General features: G+C 53.4%; 1 protein-coding gene across 1 annotated transcript in view; it reads left to right on the top strand.

The window, feature by feature from the left end:
- Positions 1-19,900, top strand: part of PKP1 (plakophilin 1) — a 178,040-nt gene that overhangs the window by 145,775 nt on the left and 12,365 nt on the right. Inside the window, exon 13 of the mRNA XM_069945506.1 lies at positions 13,222-13,328. Coding sequence (XP_069801607.1) covers positions 13,222-13,296 — 75 coding nt within the window. The 3' untranslated portion in view covers positions 13,297-13,328. The remainder of the gene's footprint in view (positions 1-13,221; positions 13,329-19,900) is intronic.

Raw genomic sequence — 19,900 nt, 5'->3', positions numbered from 1 at the left:
CCAGCGCCTCTCCCAGTATACCATCGCCTCTCCCAGTATACCAGCGCCTCTCCCAGTATACCAGCGCCTCTCCCAGTATACCAGCGCCTCTCCCAGTATACCAGCGCCTCTCCCAGTATACCAGAATCTCTCCCAGTATACCAGCATCTCGCCCAGTATACCAGCGTCTCTCCCAGTATATTAGCGCCTCTCCCAGTACATTAGCGCCCCTCCCAGTATACCAGCGCCTCTCCCAGTATATTAGCGCCCGTCCCAGTATACCAGCGCCTCTCCCAGTATATTATCGCCCCTCCCAGTATATTATCGCCCCTCCCAGTATATTATTGCCCCTCCCAGTATACCAGCGCCTCTCCCAGTATATTAGCGCCTCTCCCAGTATATTAGCGCCCCTCCCAGTATACCAGCGCCTCTCCCAGTATACCAGCATCTCTCCCAGTATATTAGCGCCTCTCCCAGTATATTAGCGCCTCTCCCAGTATACCAGCGCCCCTCCCAGTATACCAGCGCCTCTCCCAGTATATTAGCGCCTCTCCCAGTATACCAGCATCTCTCCCAGTATACCAGCGCCTCTCCCAGTATACCAGCGTCTCTCCCAGTATACCAGCGCCCCTCCCAGTATATTAGCGCCTCTCCCAGTATACCAGCATCTCTCCCAGTATACCAGCGTCTCTCCCAGTATATTAGCGCCCCTCCCAGTATACCAGCGCCCCTCCCAGTATACCAGCGCCTCTCCCAGTATACCAGCATCTCTCCCAGTATACCAGCGCCTCTCCCAGTATATTAGCGCCTCTCCCAGTATACCAGCATCTCTCCCAGTATACCAGCGCCTCTCCCAGTATACCAGCGCCTCTCCCAGTATACCAGCGCCTCTCCCAGTATACCAGCGCCTCTCCCAGTATATTAGCGTCTCTCCCAGTATATTACCGCCTCTCCCAGTATATTAGCGCCTCTCCCAGTATACCAGCATCTCTCCCAGTATACCAGCATCTCTCCCAGTATATTAGCGCCTCTCCCAGTATACCAGCATCTCTCCCAGTATATTAGCGCCTCTCCCAGTATACCAGAGCCTCTCCCAGTATACCAGCATCTCTCCCAGTATACCAGCGCCTCTCCCAGTATACCAGCATCTCTCCCAGTATACCAGCATCTCTCCCAGTATACCAGCATCTCTCCCAGTATACCAGCGCCTCTCCCAGTATACCAGCGCCTCTCCCAGTATATTAGCGCCTCTCCCAGTATACCAGCGCCTCTCCCAGTATACCAGCGCCTCTCCCAGTATACCAGCATCTCTCCCAGTATACCAGCGCCTCTCCCAGTATACCAGCGCCTCTCCCAGTATACCAGCGCCTCTCCCAGTATACCAGCGCCTCTCCCAGTATATTAGCGTCTCTCCCAGTATATTACCGCCTCTCCCAGTATATTAGCGCCTCTCCCAGTATACCAGCATCTCTCCCAGTATACCAGCATCTCTCCCAGTATATTAGCGCCTCTCCCAGTATACCAGCATCTCTCCCAGTATATTAGCGCCTCTCCCAGTATACCAGAGCCTCTCCCAGTATACCAGCATCTCTCCCAGTATACCAGCGCCTCTCCCAGTATACCAGCATCTCTCCCAGTATACCAGCATCTCTCCCAGTATACCAGCATCTCTCCCAGTATACCAGCGCCTCTCCCAGTATATTAGCGCCTCTCCCAGTATACCAGCGTCTCTCCCAGTATATTATCGCCTCTCCCAGTATATTAGCGCCTCTCCCAGTATACCAGCGCCTCTCCCAGTATATTAGCGCCTCTCCCAGTATACCAGCGCCTCTCCCAGTATACCAGCGCCTCTCCCAGTATACCAGCGCCTCTCCCAGTATACCAGCGCCCCTCCCAGTATACCAGCATCTCTCCCAGTATATTAGCGCCCCTCCCAGTATACCAGCGCCTCTCCCAGTATATTAGCACCTCTCCCAGTATACCAGCGCATCTCCCAGTATACCAGCATCTCTCCCAGTATACCAGCATCTCTCCAAGTATACCAGCGCCTCTCCCAGTATACCAGCGCCTCTCCCAGTATACCAGCGCCTCTCCCAGTATACCAGCGCCCCTCCCAGTATACCAGCATCTCTCCCAGTATATTAGCGCCCCTCCCAGTATACCAGCGCCTCTCCCAGTATATTAGCACCTCTCCCAGTATACCAGCGCATCTCCCAGTATACCAGCGCCTCTCCCAGTATACCAGCATCTCTCCAAGTATACCAGCGCCTCTCCCAGTATACCAGCATCTCTCCCAGTATACCAGCGCCTCTCCCAGTATACCAGCGCCTCTCCCAGTATACCAGCATCTCTCCCAGTATACCAGCGCCTCTCCCAGTATACCAGCATCTCTCCCAGTATACCAGCGCCTCTCACAGTATACCAGCGCCTCTCCCAGTATACCAGCATCTCTCCCAGTATACCAGCGCCTCTCCCAGTATACCAGCATCTCTCCCAGTATACCAGCATCTCTCCCAGTATACCAGCGCCTCTCCCAGTATACCATCGCCTCTCCCAGTATACCAGCGCCTCTCCCAGTATACCAGCGCCTCTCCCAGTATACCAGCGCCTCTCCCAGTATACCAGCGCCTCTCCCAGTATACCAGAATCTCTCCCAGTATACCAGCATCTCGCCCAGTATACCAGCGTCTCTCCCAGTATATTAGCGCCTCTCCCAGTACATTAGCGCCCCTCCCAGTATACCAGCGCCTCTCCCAGTATATTAGCGCCCGTCCCAGTATACCAGCGCCTCTCCCAGTATATTATCGCCCCTCCCAGTATATTATCGCCCCTCCCAGTATATTATTGCCCCTCCCAGTATACCAGCGCCTCTCCCAGTATATTAGCGCCTCTCCCAGTATATTAGCGCCCCTCCCAGTATACCAGCGCCTCTCCCAGTATACCAGCATCTCTCCCAGTATATTAGCGCCTCTCCCAGTATATTAGCGCCTCTCCCAGTATACCAGCGCCCCTCCCAGTATACCAGCGCCTCTCCCAGTATATTAGCGCCTCTCCCAGTATACCAGCATCTCTCCCAGTATACCAGCGCCTCTCCCAGTATACCAGCGTCTCTCCCAGTATACCAGCGCCCCTCCCAGTATATTAGCGCCTCTCCCAGTATACCAGCATCTCTCCCAGTATACCAGCGTCTCTCCCAGTATATTAGCGCCCCTCCCAGTATACCAGCGCCTCTCCCAGTATACCAGCGCCTCTCCCAGTATACCAGCATCTCTCCCAGTATACCAGCGCCTCTCCCAGTATATTAGCGCCTCTCCCAGTATACCAGCATCTCTCCCAGTATACCAGCGCCTCTCCCAGTATACCAGCGCCTCTCCCAGTATACCAGCGCCTCTCCCAGTATACCAGCGCCTCTCCCAGTATATTAGCGCCTCTCCCAGTATATTAGCGCCTCTCCCAGTATACCAGCATCTCTCCCAGTATACCAGCATCTCTCCCAGTATATTAGCGCCTCTCCCAGTATACCAGCATCTCTCCCAGTATATTAGCGCCTCTCCCAGTATACCAGAGCCTCTCCCAGTATACCAGCATCTCTCCCAGTATACCAGCGCCTCTCCCAGTATACCAGCATCTCTCCCAGTATACCAGCATCTCTCCCAGTATACCAGCATCTCTCCCAGTATACCAGCGCCTCTCCCAGTATACCAGCGCCTCTCCCAGTATATTAGCGCCTCTCCCAGTATACCAGCGCCTCTCCCAGTATACCAGCATCTCTCCCAGTATACCAGCGCCTCTCCCAGTATACCAGCGCCTCTCCCAGTATACCAGCGCCTCTCCCAGTATACCAGCGCCTCTCCCAGTATATTAGCGTCTCTCCCAGTATATTACCGCCTCTCCCAGTATATTAGCGCCTCTCCCAGTATACCAGCATCTCTCCCAGTATACCAGCATCTCTCCCAGTATATTAGCGCCTCTCCCAGTATACCAGCATCTCTCCCAGTATATTAGCGCCTCTCCCAGTATACCAGAGCCTCTCCCAGTATACCAGCATCTCTCCCAGTATACCAGCGCCTCTCCCAGTATACCAGCATCTCTCCCAGTATACCAGCATCTCTCCCAGTATACCAGCATCTCTCCCAGTATACCAGCGTCTCTCCCAGTATATTATCGCCTCTCCCAGTATATTAGCGCCTCTCCCAGTATACCAGCGCCTCTCCCAGTATACCAGCGCCTCTCCCAGTATACCAGCGCCTCTCCCAGTATACCAGCGCCCCTCCCAGTATACCAGCATCTCTCCCAGTATATTAGCGCCCCTCCCAGTATACCAGCGCCTCTCCCAGTATATTAGCACCTCTCCCAGTATACCAGCGCATCTCCCAGTATACCAGCATCTCTCCCAGTATACCAGCGCCTCTCCCAGTATCCCAGCATCTCTCCCAGTATACCAGCGCCTCTCCCAGTATACCAGCGCCTCTCCCAGTATACCAGCATCTCTCCCAGTATACCAGCGCCTCTCCCAGTATATTAGCGCCTCTCCCAGTATACCAGCATCTCTCCCAGTATATTAGCGCCTCTCCCAGTATACCAGTGCCTCTCCCAGTATACCAGCATCTCTCCCAGTATACCAGCATCTCTCCCAGTATATTAGCGCCTCTCCCAGTATACCAGCATCTCTCCCAGTATACCAGCGTCTCTCCCAGTATATTAGCGCCTCTCCCAGTATATTATCGCCTCTCCCAGTATATTAGCGCCTCTCCCAGTATATTAGCGCCTCTCCCAGTATATTAGCGCCCCTCCCAGTATACCAGCGCCTCTCCCAGTATACCAGCATCTCTCCCAGTATACCAGCGCCTCTCCCAGTATACCAGCGCCTCTCCCAGTATACCAGCGCCTCTCCCAGTATACCAGCGCCTCTCCCAGTATACCAGCGCCTCTCCCAGTATACCAGCATCTCTCCCAGTATACCAGCGCCTCTCCCAGTATACCAGCATCTCTCCCAGTATATTAGCGCCCCTCCCAGTATATTACCGCCTCTCCCAGTATACCAGCACCTCTCCCAGTATATTAGCGCCCCTCCCAGTATACCAGCGCCCCTCCCAGTATACCAGCATCTCTCCCAGTATACCAGCATCTCTCCCAGTATATTAGCGCCTCTCCCAGTATATTAGCGCCTCTCCCAGTATACCAGCATCTCTCCCAGTATACCAGCGCCTCTCCCAGTATACCAGCGCCTCTCCCAGTATACCAGCGCCTCTCCCAGTATATTAGCGCCCCTCCCAGTATACCAGCGCCTCTCCCAGTATACCAGCGCCTCTCCCAGTATACCAGCGCCTCTCCCAGTATACCAGCATCTCTCCCAGTATACCAGCATCTCTCCCAGTATACCAACGTCTCTCCCAGTATACCAGCGTCTCTCCCAGTATACCAGCACCTCTCCCAGTATACCAGCATCTCTCCCAGTATACCAGCATCTCTCCCAGTATACCAGCATCTCTCCCAGTATACCAGCGCCTCTCCCAGTATACCAGCATCTCTCCCAGTATACCAGCATCTCTCCCAGTATACCAGCGCCCCTCCCAGTATATTAGCGCCTCTCCCAGTATACCAGCATCTCTCCCAGTATACCAGCGCCTCTCACAGTATATTAACGCCTCTCCCAGTATATTAGCGCCTCTCCCAGTATATTAGCGCCCCTCCCAGTATACCAGCGCCCCTCCCAGTATACCAGCATCTCTCCCAGTATACCAGCGCCTCTCCCAGTATACCAGCGCCCCTCCCAGTATATTAGCGCCTCTCCCAGTATATTAGCGCCTCTCCCAGTATACCAGCGCCCCTCCCAGTATATTAGCGCCTCTCCCAGTATACCAGCGCCTCTCCCAGTATACTAGCGCCCCTCCCAGTATACCAGCGTCTCTCCCAGTATACCAGCATCTCTCCCAGTATACCAGCGCCTCTCCCAGTATATTAGCGCCCCTCCCAGTATACCTGCATCTCTCCCAGTATATTAGCGCCTCTCCCAGTATACCAGCATCTCTCCCAGTATATTAGCGCCTCTCCCAGTATACCAGTGCCTCTCCCAGTATACCAGCGCCTCTCCCAGTATACCAGTGCCTCTCCCAGTATACCAGCGCCTCTCCCAGTATATTAGCGCCTCTCCCAGTATATTAGCGCCTCTCCCAGTATATTAGCGCCTCTCCCAGTATACCAGCGCCTCTCCCAGTATACCAGCGTCTCTCCCAGTATACCAGCGCCTCTCCCAGTATACCAGCATCTCTCCCAGTATATTAGCGCCTCTCCCAGTATACCAGCATCTCTCCCAGTATATTAGCGCCTCTCCCAGTATATTAGCGCCCCTCCCAGTATACCAGCGCCTCTCCCAGTATACCAGCGCCTCTCCCAGTATATTAGCGCCTCTCCCAGTATATTAGCGCCTCTCCCAGTATATTAGCGCCTCTCCCAGTATACCAGCGTCTCTCCCAGTATACCAGCGCCTCTCCCAGTATATTAGCGCCTCTCCCAGTATACCAGTGTCTCTCCCAGTATACCAGCGCCCCTCCCAGTATACCAGCGCCTCTCCCAGTATACCAGCGCCTCTCCCAGTATACCAGCGTCTCTCCCAGTATACCAGCGCCTCTCCCAGTATACCAGCGCCTCTCCCAGTATACCAGCGTCTCTCCCAGTATACCAGCGCCTCTCCCAGTATACCAGCGCCTCTCCCAGTATACCAGCATCTCTCCCAGTATACCAGCGTCTCTCCCAGTATACCAGCATCTCTCCCAGTATACCAGCATCTCTCGCAGTATACCAGCGCCTCTCCCAGTATATTAGCGCCTCTCCCAGTATACCAGCGCCTCTCCCAGTATACCAGCATCTCTCCCAGTATACCAGCGCCTCTCCCAGTATACCAGCATCTCTCCCAGTATACCAGCGCCTCTCCCAGTATACCAGCGCCTCTCCCAGTATACCAGCATCTCTCCCAGTATACCAGCGCCTCTCCCAGTATACCAGCGCCTCTCCCAGTATACCAGCATCTCTCCCAGTATACCAGCGCCTCTCCCAGTATACCAGCATCTCTCCCAGTATACCAGCGCCTCTCCCAGTATACCAGCGCCTCTCCCAGTATATTAGCGCCTCTCCCAGTATATTAGCGCCCCTCCCAGTATACCAGCGTCTCTCCCAGTATACCAGCGCCTCTCCCAGTATACCAGCGCCTCTCCCAGTATACCAGCGCCTCTCCTAGTATACCAGCGCCTCTCCCAGTATACCAGCATCTCTCCCAGTATACCAGCGCCTCTCCCAGTATACCAGCATCTCTCCCAGTATACCAGCATCTCTCCCAGTATACCAGCGCCTGTCCCAGTATACCAGCATCTCTCCCAGTATACCAGCGCCCCTCCCAGTATACCAGCATCTCTCCCAGTATACCAGCGCCTCTCCCAGTATACCAGCGCCTCTCCCAGTATACCAGCGCCTCTCCCAGTATACCAGCGCCTCTCCCAGTATACCAGCGCCTCTCCCAGTATATTAGCGCCTCTCCCAGTATATTAGCGCCCCTCCCAGTATACCAGCGCCTCTCCCAGTATACCAGCATCTCTCCCAGTATATTAGCGCCCCTCCCAGTATACCAGCATCTCTCCCAGTATACCAGCGCCTCTCCCAGTATACCAGCGCCTCTCCCAGTATACCAGCGTCTCTCCCAGTATACCAGCATCTCTCCCAGTATACCAGCTCTTCTCCCAGTATACCAGCATCTCTCCCAGTATACCAGCTCCTCTCCCAGTATACCAGCGCCCCTCCCAGTATACCAGCATCTCTCCCAGTATACCAGCATCTCTCCCAGTATACCAGCGCCTCTCCCAGTATATTAGCGCCCCTCCCAGTATACCAGCATCTCTCCCAGTATATTAGCGCCTCTCCCAGTATACCAGCGCCTCTCCCAGTATACCAGCGCCTCTCCCAGTATACCAGCGCCTCTCCCAGTATACCAGCGCCTCTCCCAGTATACCAGCGCCTCTCCCAGTATACCAGCGCCTCTCCCAGTATACCAGCGCCTCTCCCAGTATACCAGCGCCTCTCCCAGTATACCAGCATCTCTCCCAGTATACCAGCGCCTCTCCCAGTATACCAGCGCCTCTCCCAGTATACCAGCGCCTCTCCCAGTATACCAGCATCTCTCCCAGTATACCAGCATCTCTCCCAGTATACCAGCGCCTCTCCCAGTATACCAGCGCCTCTCCCAGTATACCAGCGCCTCTCCCAGTATACCAGCGCCTCTCCCAGTATACCAGCGTCTCTCCCAGTATACCAGCGCCTCTCCCAGTATACCAGCGCCTCTCCCAGTATACCAGCGCCTCTCCCAGTATACCAGCGCCTCTCCCAGTATACCAGCGTCTCTCCCAGTATACCAGCGTCCCTCCAGTCTTCTGGTTGGGGGGGTATGGCAGCTCAATGCCATGGACATCAATGGTTTACACTGTATTATACTGGACTATAGAAGATTATAGAGGACCTGAGCCCATCATATATACATTACTGTCACAGGCTCCATCATATATACATTACTGTCACAGGCTCCATCATATATACATTACTGTCACAGGCTCCATCATATATACATTACTGTCACAGGCTCCATCATATATACAGCATTACTGTCACAGGCTCCATTATATATACAGCATTACTGTCACAGGCTCCATCATATATACAGCATTACTGTCACAGGCTCCATCATATATACAGCATTACTGTCACAGGCTCCATCATATATACATTACTGTCACAGGCTCCATCATATATACAGCATTACTGTCACAGGCTCCATCATATATACAGCATTGCTGTCACAGGCTCCATCATATATACATTACTGTCACAGGCTCCATCATATATACAGCATTACTGTCACAGGCTCCATCATATATACAGCATTGCTGTCACAGGCTCCATCATATATACATTACTGTCACAGGCTCCATCATATATACAACATTACTGTCACAGGCTCCATCATATATACAACATTACTGTCACAGGCTCCATCATATATACAGCATTACTGTCACAGGCTCCATCATATATACAACATTACTGTCACAGGCTCCATCATATATACAACATTACTGTCACAGGCTCCATCATATATACAACATTACTGTCACAGGCTCCATCATATATACAACATTACTGTCACAGGCTCCATCATATATACATTACTGTCACAGGCTCCATCATATATACAGCTTTACTGTCACAGGCTCCATCATATATACAGCATTACAGTCACAGGCTCCATCATATATACATTACTGTCACAGGCTCCATCATATATACATTACTGTCACAGGCTCCATCATATATACAGCATTACTGTCACAGGCTCCATCATATATACAACATTACTGTCACAGGCTCCATCATATATACAACATTACTGTCACAGGCTCCATCATATATACAGCATTACTGTCACAGGCTCCATCATATATACAACATTACTGTCACAGGCTCCATCATATATACAACATTACTGTCACAGGCTCCATCATATATACAACATTACTGTCACAGGCTCCATCATATATACAGCATTACTGTCACAGGCTCCATCATATATACAGCTTTACTGTCACAGGCTCCATCATATATACAGCATTACTGTCACAGGCTCCATCATATATACAGCATTACTGTCACAGGCTCCATCATATATACAGCATTACTGTCACAGGCTCCATCATATATAGTACATAGCAGTCAGCAGTCGGTTGTTGAGGGTGTGCGGCCGGGTCACTACACTCACCACTAATGACCTTTTTAGCAAAAGACGGGAAGACGTGAACAATTCACTGAAGCCGCAGAACAGGAAAAAGGGCGAGTGTAGCAGGACGGGAAAGAGGGCGAGTGTAGCAGGACGGGAAAGAGGGCGAGTGTAGCAGGACGGGAAAGAGGGCGAGTGTAGCAGAACAGGAAAAAGGGCGAGTGTAGCAAGACGGGAAAGAGGGCGAGTATAGCAGGACGGGAAAGAGGGCGAGTGTAGCAGGACGGGAAAGAGGGCGAGTGTAGCAGGACGGGAAAGAGGGCGAGTGTAGCAGGACGGGAAAGAGGGCGAGTGTAGCAGGACGGGAAAAAGGGCGAGTGTAGCAGGACGGGAAAGAGGGCGAGTGTAGCAGGACGGGAAAGAGGGCGAGTGTAGCAGGACGGGAAAGAGGGCGAGTGTAGCAGGACGGGAAAGAGGGCGAGTGTAGCAGAACGGGAAAGAGGGCGAGTGTAGCAGAACAGGAGAGAGGGCGAGTATAGCAGGACGGGAAAGAGGGCGAGTGTAGCAGGACGGGAAAGAGGGCGAGTGTAGCAGGACGGGAAAGAGGGCGAGTATAGCAGGACGGGAAAGAGGGCGAGTATAGCAGGACGGGAAAGAGGGCGAGTATAGCAGGACGGGAAAGAGGGCGAGTATAGCAGGACGGGAAAGAGGGCGAGTGTAGCAGGACGGGAAAGAGGGCGAGTGTAGCAGGACGGGAAAGAGGGCGAGTGTAGCAGGACGGGAAAGAGGGCGAGTGTAGCAGGACGGGAAAGAGGGCGAGTGTAGCAGGACGGGAAAGAGGGCGAGTGTAGCAGAACGGGAAAGAGGGCGAGTGTAGCAGGACGGGAAAGAGGGCGAGTGTAGCAGGACGGGAAAGAGGGCGAGTGTAGCAGGACGGGAAAGAGGGCGAGTGTAGCAGGACGGGAAAGAGGGCGAGTGTAGCAGAACGGGAAAGAGGGCGAGTGTAGCAGAACAGGAAAGAGGGCGAGTGTAGCAGAACGGGAAAGAGGGCGAGTGTAGCAGGACGGGAAAGAGGGCGAGTGTAGCAGGACGGGAAAGAGGGCGAGTGTAGCAGGACGGGAAAGAGGGCGAGTGTAGCAGGACGGGAAAGAGGGCGAGTGTAGCAGGACGGGAAAGAGGGCGAGTGTAGCAGGACGGGAAAGAGGGCGAGTGTAGCAGGACGGGAAAGAGGGCGAGTGTACCATAACAGGAAAGAGGGCGAGTGTAGCAGAACGGGAAAGAGGGCGAGTGTAGCAGGACGGGAAAGAGGGCGAGTGTAGCAGAACGGGAAAGAGGGCGAGTATAGCAGGACGGGAAAGAGGGCGAGTGTAGCAGGACGGGAAAGAGGGCGAGTGTAGCAGGACGGGAAAGAGGGCGAGTGTAGCAGGACAGGTAAGAGTGCGAGTGTAGCAGAACGGGAAAGAGGGCGAGTATAGCAGGACGGGAAAGAGGGCGAGTGTAGCAGGACGGGAAAGAGGGCGAGTGTAGCAGGACGGGAAAGAGGGCGAGTAAATTGTTCACAAACTGTTTTTGTTCCTGTAAATTTTTCCCGTCTTTTGCTAAAAAGGTCATTAGTGGTGAGTGTAGTGACCCGGCCGCACACCCTCAACAACCGACTGCTGACTGCTATGTACTATATATGATGGAGCCTGTGACAGTAATGTTGTATATATGATGGAGCCTGTGACAGTAATGCTGTATATATGATGGAGCCTGTGATAGTAATGTATATTTGATGGAGCCTGTGATAGTAATGTAGTATATATGATGGAGCCTGTGACAGTAAAGCTGTATATATGATGGAGCCTGTGACAGTAATGTATATATGATGGAGCCTGTGACAGTAATGTTGTATATATGATGGAGCCTGTGACAGTAATGTTGTATATATGATGGAGCCTGTGACAGTAATGTTGTATATATGATGGAGCCTGTGACAGTAATGCTGTATATATGATGGAGCCTGTGACAGTAATGTTGTATATATGATGGAGCCTGTGACAGTAATGCTGTATATATGATGGAGCCTGTGACAGTAATGTATATATGATGGAGCCTGTGACAGTAATGTTGTATATATGATGGAGCCTGTGACAGTAATGTTGTTTATATGATGGAGCCTGTGACTGCAATGTTGTATATATGATGGAGCCTGTGACAGTAATGTTGTATATATGATGCAGCCTGTGACAGTAATGTTGTATATATGATGGAGCCTGTGACAGTAATGTTGTATATATGATGGAGCCTGTGAAGTAATGTTGTATATATGATGGAGCCTGTGACAGTAATGCTGTATATATGATGGAGCCTGTGACAGTAATGCTGTATATATGATGGAGCCTGTGACAGTAATGTTGTATATATGATGGAGCCTGTGACAGTAATGTTGTATATATGATGGAGCCTGTGACAGTAATGCTGTATATATGATGGAGCCTGTGACAGTAATGTATATATGATGGAGCCTGTGACAGTAATGCTGTATATATGATGGAGCCTGTGACAGTAATGTTGTTTATATGATGGAGCCTGTGACAGTAATGTATATATGATGGAGCCTGTGACAGTAATGTTGTATATATGATAGAGCCTGTGACTGTAATGCTGTATATATGATGGAGCCTGTGACTGTAATGCTGTATATATGATGGAGCCTGTGACAGTAATGCTGTATATATGATGGAGCCTGTGACAGTAATGTTGTATATATGATGGAGCCTGTGACAGTAATGCTGTATATATGATGGAGCCTGTGACAGTAATGCTGTATATATGATGGAGCCTGTGACAGTAATGCTGTATATATGATGGAGCCTGTGACAGTAATGTTGTATATATGATGGAGCCTGTGACAGTAATGTTGTAGATGTGATGGAGCCTGTGACAGTAATGTTGTATATATGATGGAGCCTGTGACAGTAATGTTGTATATATGATGTGCCATCGTGCTACACTCGCCCTCTTTCCCGTCTTACTACACTCGCCCTCTCGCCCCCTCACCCTCTCGCCCTTTCACCCTCTCGCCCTTTCACCCTCTCTCCCCCTCACCCTCTCTCGCCCCCTCACCCTCTCTCGCCCCCTTGTCCTCTTGCCCCCTCGCCCTCTCACTCTCTCGCCCCCTCATCCTTTTGCCCCCTCGCCCTCTCACCCTCTCTCGCCCCCTTGTCCTCTTGCCCCCTCGCCCTCTCACTCTCTCGCCCCCTCATCCTCTCTCCCACTCGCCCCCTTACCCCTCACCCCCTCGCCCTCTCGCCCCCTCGCCCTCTCACCCTCTCTCGCCCCCTCGCCCTCTCACCCTCTCTCGCCCCCTTGTCCTCTCGCCCCCTCATCCTCTCTCCCACTCGCCCCCTCACCCCTCACCCCCTCGCCCTCTCGCCCCTCACCCCCTCAGTATACTGGCACTTCATTCTTTATGTAATGCTGCTAATTCTCTCCCCACACAGCAAGGTCTGGATAAAAGCCTTATGGGATCCCTGGCAAGTTCTGCCCTCCGAAATACAGTGACCCGAATGTTCTAACATCGCCCCCCGCCACCTCAAGGAGTTCTTAGGTAAAAGAAAAAAACTTTTTCTATTTTTATTTATCAATTGTGGCTTTGTTGCAGTATTACCTGTGTAGAAGTGTCCTGAGGTGGTGACAGTGTGCTGTAGCTGTACCTAAGGAGGTGACAGTGTGCTGTAGATGTACCTGAGGTGGTGACAGTGTGCTGTAGCTGTAGCTGAGGGGGTGACAGTGTGCTGTAGCTGTACCTGAGGTGGTGACAGTGCGCTGTAGCTGTAGCTGAGGAGGTGACAGTGTGCTGTAGCTGTACCTGAGGTAGTGACAGTGTGCTGTAGCTGTACCTGAGGAGGTGACAGTGTGCTGTAGCTGTACCTGAGGTGGTGACAGTGTGCTGTAGCTGTAGCTGAGGTGGTGACAGTGTGCTGTAGCTGTACCTAAAGGGGGTGACAGTGTGCTGTAGCTGTACCTGAGGAGGTGTGCTGTAGCTGTACCAGAGGTGGTGTGCTGTAGCTGTACCTGAGGTGGTGACAGTGCGCTGTAGATGTACCTGAGGAGGTGACAGTGCGCTGTAGCTGAGGTGGTGACAGTATGCTGTAGCTGTACCTGAGGGGGTGACAGTGTGCTAAAGCTGTACCTGAGGTGGTGACAGTGTGCTGTAGCTGTACCTGAGGTGGTGGTGGTGTGCTGTAGCTGTACCTGAGGGGGTGACAGTGTGCTGTAGCTGTAGCTGAGGGGGTGACAGTGTGCTGTACCTGAGGTGGTGACAGTGTGCTGTAGCTGAGGTGGTGACAGTGTGCTGTAGCTGTACCTGAGGTGGTGACAGTGTGCTGTACCTGAGGTGGTGACAGTGTGCTGTAGCTGAGGTGGTGAAAGTGTGCTGTAGCTGTACCTGAGGGGGTGACAGTGTGCTGTAGCTGTACTTGAGGGGGTGACAGTGTGCTGTAGCTGTACCTGAGGTGGTGACAGTGTGCTGTAGCTGTAGCTTAGGTGGTGACAGTGTGCTGTAGCTGTAGCTTAGGTGGTGACAGTGTGCTGTAGCTGTAGCTGAGGTGGTGACAGTGCGCTGTAGCTGTACCTGAGGTGGTGACAGTGTGCTGTAGCTGTAGCTGAGGTGGTGACAGTGTGCTGTAGCTGTACCTGAGGGGGTGACAGTGTGCTGTAGCTGTACCTGAGGAGGTGACAGTGTGCTGTGGCTGTACCTGAGGGGGTGACAGTGTGCTGTAGCTGTACCTAAGGGGGTGACAGTGTGCTGTAGCTGTACCTGAGGAGGTGACAGTGTGCTGTAGCTGTACCTGAGGAGGTGACAGTGTGCTGTAGCTGAGGTGGTGACAGTGTGCTGTAGCTGTACCTGAGGTGGTGACAGTGTGCTGTAGCTGTAGCTGAGGTGGTGTGCTGTAGCTGTACCTGAGGTGGTGACAGTGTGCTGTAGCTGTACCTGAGGGGGTGACAGTGTGCTGTAGCTGTACCTGAGGTGGTGACAGTGTGCTGTAGCTGTACCTGAGGGGGTGACAGTGTGCTGTAGCTGTACCTGAGGGGGTGACAGTGTGCTGTAGCTGTACCTGAGGGGGTGACAGTGTGCTGTAGCTGTACCTGAGGGGGTGACAGTGTGCTGTAGCTGCACCTGAGGAGGTGACAGTGTGCTGTAGCTGTACCTGAGGGGGTGACAGTGTGCTGTGGCTGTACCTTAGGGGGTGACAGTGTGCTGTAGCTGTACCTGAGGGGGTGACAGTGTGCTGTAGCTGTACCTGAGGGGGTGACAGTGTGCTGTAGCTGCACCTAAGGAGGTGACAGTGTGCTGTAGCTGTATCTGAGGTGGTGACAGTGTGCTGTAGCTGTACCTGAGGTGGTGACAGTGTGCTGTAGCTGTACCTGAGGTGGTGACAGTGTGCTGTAGCTGTACCTGAGGAGGTGACAGTGTGCTGTACCTGTACCTGAGGTGGTGACAGTGTGCTGTAGCTGTATCTGAGGTGGTGACAGTGTGCTGTAGCTGTACCTGAGGTGGTGACGGTGTGCTGTAGCTGTACCTGAGGTGGTGACAGTGTGCTGTAGCTGTAGTGGTGACAGTGTGCTGTACCTGTAGTGGTGACAGTGTGCTGTAGCTGTACCTGAGGTGGTGACAGTGTGCTGTAGCTGTACCTGAGGGGGTGACAGTGTGCTGTAGCTGTACCTGAGGGGGTGACAGTGTGCTGTAGCTGTACCTGAGGGGGTGACAGTGTGCTGTAGCTGTACCTGAGTTGGTGACACTGTGCTGGAGCTGTACCTGAGGTGGTGACAGTGTGCTGTAGCTGTACCTGAGGTGGTGACAGTGTGCTGTGGCTGTACCTGAGGTGGTGACAGTGTGCTGCGGCTGTACCTGAGGGGGTGACAGTGTGCTGTACCTGTACCTGAGGAGGTGACAGTGTGCTGTAGCTGTAGCTTAGGTGGTGACAGTGTGCTGTAGCTGTAGCTGAGGTGGTGACAGTATGCTGTAGCTGTACCTGAGGTGGTGACAGTGTGCTGTAGCTGTACCTGAGGGGGTGACAGTGTGCTGTAGCTGTACCTGAGGAGGTGACAGTGTGCTGTGGCTGTACCTGAGGGGGTGACAGTGTGCTGTAGCTGTACCTGAGGGGGTGACAGTGTGCTGTAGCTGTACCTGAGGAGGTGACAGTGTGCTGTAGCTGTACCTGAGGAGGTGACAGTGTGCTGTAGCTGAGGTGGTGACAGTGTGCTGTAGCTGTACCTGAGGGGGTGACAGTGTGCTGTAGCTGTACCTGAGGTGGTGACAGTGTGCTGTAGCTGTACCTGAGGTGGTGACAGTGTGCTGTAGCTGTAGCTGAGGTGGTGACAGTGTGCTGTAGCTGTACCTGAGGTGGTGACAGTGTGCTGTAGCTGTACCTGAGGTGGTGACAGTGTGCTGTAGCTGTACCTGAGGGGGTGACAGTGTGCTGTAGCTGTACCTGAGGGGGTGACAGTGTGCTGTAGCTGCACCTGAGGAGGTGACAGTGTGCTGTAGCTGTATCTGAGGTGGTGACAGTGTGCTGTAGCTGTACCTGAGGTGGTGACAGTGTGCTGTAGCTGTACCTGAGGTGGTGACAGTGTGCTGTAGCTGTACCTGAGGAGGTGACAGTGTGCTGTACCTGAGGTGGTGACAGTGTGCTGTAGCTGTATCTGAGGTGGTGACAGTGTGCTGTAGCTGTACCTGAGGTGGTGACGGTGTGCTGTAGCTGTACCTGAGGTGGTGACAGTGTGCTGTAGCTGTACCTGTACCTGAGGGGGTGACAGTGTGCTGTAGCTGTACCTGAGGGGGTGACAGTGTGCTGTAGCTGTACCTGAGTTGGTGACACTGTGCTGGAGCTGTACCTGAGGTGGTGACAGTGTGCTGTAGCTGTACCTGAGGTGGTGACAGTGTGCTGTGGCTTTACCTGAGGGGGTGACAGTGTGCTGTAGCTGAGGTGGTGACAGTGTGCTGTAGCTGTACCTGAGGGGGTGACAGTGCGCTGTAGCTGTACCTGAGGAGGTGACAGTGTGCTGTAGCTGTACCTGAGGGGGTGACAGTGTGCTGTATCTGTACCTGAGGAGGTGACAGTGTGCTGTAGCTGTACCTGAGGTGGTGACAGTGTGCTGTATCTGTACCTGAGGTGGTGACAGTGTGCTGTAGCTGTACCTGAGGTGGTGACAGTGCGCTGTAGCTGTACCTGAGGGGGTGACAGTGTGCTGTACCTGTACCTGAGGTGGTGACAGTGTGCTGTAGCTGTACCTGAGGTGGTGACAGTGTGCTGTAGCTGTACCTGAGGTGGTGACAGTGTGCTGTAGCTGTACCTGAGGTGGTGACAGTGTGCTGTAGCTGTAGCTGTACCTGAGGTGGTGACAGTGTGCTGTAGCTGTAGCTGAGGTGGTGACAGTGTGCTGTAGCTGTACCTGTGGAGGTGACAGTGTGCTGTAGCTGTACCTGAGGGGGTGACAGTGTGCTGTAGCTGTAGTTGAGTTGGTGACAGTGTGCTGTATTTGTACCTGAGGAGGTGACAGTGTGCTGTAGCTGTACCTGAGGAGGTGACAGTGTGCTGTAGCTGTACCTGAGGGGGTGACAGTGTGCTGTAGCTGTACCTGAGGTGGTGACAGTGTGCTGTAGCTGTACCTGAGGTGGTGACAGTGCGCTGTAGCTGTACCTGAGGGGGTGACAGTGTGCTGTACCTGTACCTGAGGTGGTGACAGTGTGCTGTAGCTGAGGTGGTGACAGTGTGCTGTAGCTGTACCTGAGGCGGTGACAGTGTGCTGTAGCTGTACCTGAGGCGGTGACAGTGTGCTGTAGCTGTTCCTGAGGTGGTGACAGTGTGCTGTACCTGTACCTGAGGTGGTGACAGTGTGCTGTAGCTGTAGCTGTAGTGGTGACAGTGTGCTGTACCTGTAGTGGTGACAGTGTGCTGTAGCTGTACCTGAGGTGGTGACAGTGTGCTGTAGCTGTACCTGTAGTGGTGACAGTGTGCTGTAGCTGTACCTGAGGTGGTGACAGTGTGCTGTAGCTGTACCTGAGGTGGTGACAGTGTGCTGTAGCTGTAGCTGAGGTGGTGACAGTGTGCTGTATCTGTACCTGAGGAGGTGACAGTGTGCTGTAGCTGTACCTGAGGCGGTGACAGTGTGCTGTATCTGTACCTGAGGTGGTGACAGTGTGCTGTAGCTGCACCTGAGGTGGTGACAGTGCGCTGTAGCTGTACCTGAGGTGGTGACAGTGTGCTGTAGCTGTAGCTGAGGTGGTGACAGTGCGCTGTAGTTGTACCTGAGGTGGTGACAGTGCGCTGTACCTGAGGTGGTGACAGTGCGCTGTAGCTGTACCTGAGGGGGTGACAGTGTGCTGTAGCTGTAGATGAGGTGGTGACAGTGTGCTGTAGCTGTAGCTGAGGTGGTGACAGTGTGCTGTAGCTGTACCTGAGGGGGTGACAGTGTGCTGTAGCTGTAGCTGAGGTGGTGACAGTGTGCTGTAGCTGTACCTGAGGTGGTGAAAGTGTGCTGTAGCTGTACCTGAGGTGGTGACAGTGTGGTGTAGCTGAGGTGGTGACAGTGTGCTGTAGCTGTACCTGAGGTGGTGACAGTGTGCTGTAGCTGTACCTGAGGTGGTGACAGTGTGGTGTAGCTGAGGGGGTGACAGTGTGCTGTAGCTGTACCTGAGGAGGTGACAGTGTGCTGTAGCTGTACCTGAGGGGGTGACAGTGTGCTGTAGCTGTACCTGAGGTGGTGACAGTGTGCTGTATCTGTACCTGAGGTGGTGTGCTGTAGCTGAGGTGGTGACAGTGTGCTGTAGCTGTACCTGAGGTGGTGACAGTGCGCTGTAGCTGTACCTGAGGAGGTGACAGTGTGCTGTAGCTGAGGTGGTGACAGTGTGCTGTAGCTGTACCTGAGGTGGTGACAGTGCGCTGTAGCTGTACCTGAGGAGGTGACAGTGTGCTGTACCTGAGGTGGTGACAGTGTGCTGTAGCTGTAGCTGAGGTGGTGACAGTGTGCTGTAGCTGTACCTGAGGGGGTGACAGTGTGCTGTAGCTGTAGCTGAGGTGGTGACAGTGTGCTGTAGCTGTACCTGAGGTGGTGACAGTGTGCTGTAGCTGTACCTGAGGTGGTGACAGTGTGGTGTAGCTGAGGTGGTGACAGTGTGCTGTAGCTGTACCTGAGGTGGTGACAGTGTGCTGTAGCTGTACCTGAGGTGGTGACAGTGTGGTGTAGCTGAGGGGGTGACAGTGTGCTGTAGCTGTACCTGAGGAGGTGACAGTGTGCTGTAGCTGTACCTGAGGGGGTGACAGTGTGCTGTAGCTGTACCTGAGGTGGTGACAGTGTGCTGTATCTGTACCTGAGGTGGTGTGCTGTAGCTGTACCTGAGGTGGTGACAGTGTGCTGTATCTGTACCTGAGGTGGTGACAGTGTGCTGTAGCTGTACCTGAGGTGGTGACAGTGTGCTGTAGCTGTACCTGAGGTGGTGACAGTGTGCTGTAGCTGTACCTGAGGGGGTGACAGTGTGCTGTATCTGTACCTGAGGAGGTGACAGTGCGCTGTAGCTGTACCTGCGGTGGTGACAGTGTGCTGTAGCTGTAGCTGAGGTGGTGACAGTGTGCTGTATCTGTACCTGAGGAGGTGACAGTGTGCTGTAGCTGTACCTGAGGTGGTGTGCTGTAGCTGTACCTGAGGTGGTGACAGTGTGCTGTATCTGTACCTGAGGAGGTGACAGTGTGCTGTAGCTGTACCTGAGGTGGTGTGCTGTAGCTGTACCTGAGGTGATGACAGTGTGCTGTAGCTGTACCTGAGGTGGTGACGGTGTGCTGTAGCTGTAGCTGAGGTGGTGACAGTGTGATGTAGCTGTAGCTGAGGTGGTGACAGTGTGCTGTAGCTGTACCTGAGGGGGTGACAGTGTGCTGTAGCTGTACCTGAGGGGGTGACAGTGTGCTGTAGCTGTACCTGAGGGGGTGACAGTGTGCTGTAGCTGTACCTGAGGAGGTGACAGTGTGCTGTAGCTGTACCTGAGGTGGTGACAGTGTGCTGTAGCTGTACCTGAGGTGGTGACAGTGTGCTGTAGCTGTACCTGAGGGGGTGACAGTGTGCTGTAGCTGTACCTGAGGGGGTGACAGTGTGCTGTAGCTGTACCTGAGGTGGTGACAGTGT

Source organism: Dendropsophus ebraccatus, chromosome 11 (assembly GCF_027789765.1).
Source record: "Dendropsophus ebraccatus isolate aDenEbr1 chromosome 11, aDenEbr1.pat, whole genome shotgun sequence".
Classification (NCBI taxonomy): domain Eukaryota; kingdom Metazoa; phylum Chordata; class Amphibia; order Anura; family Hylidae; genus Dendropsophus; species Dendropsophus ebraccatus.
This window is presented reverse-complemented; position numbering and strand designations above follow the sequence as displayed.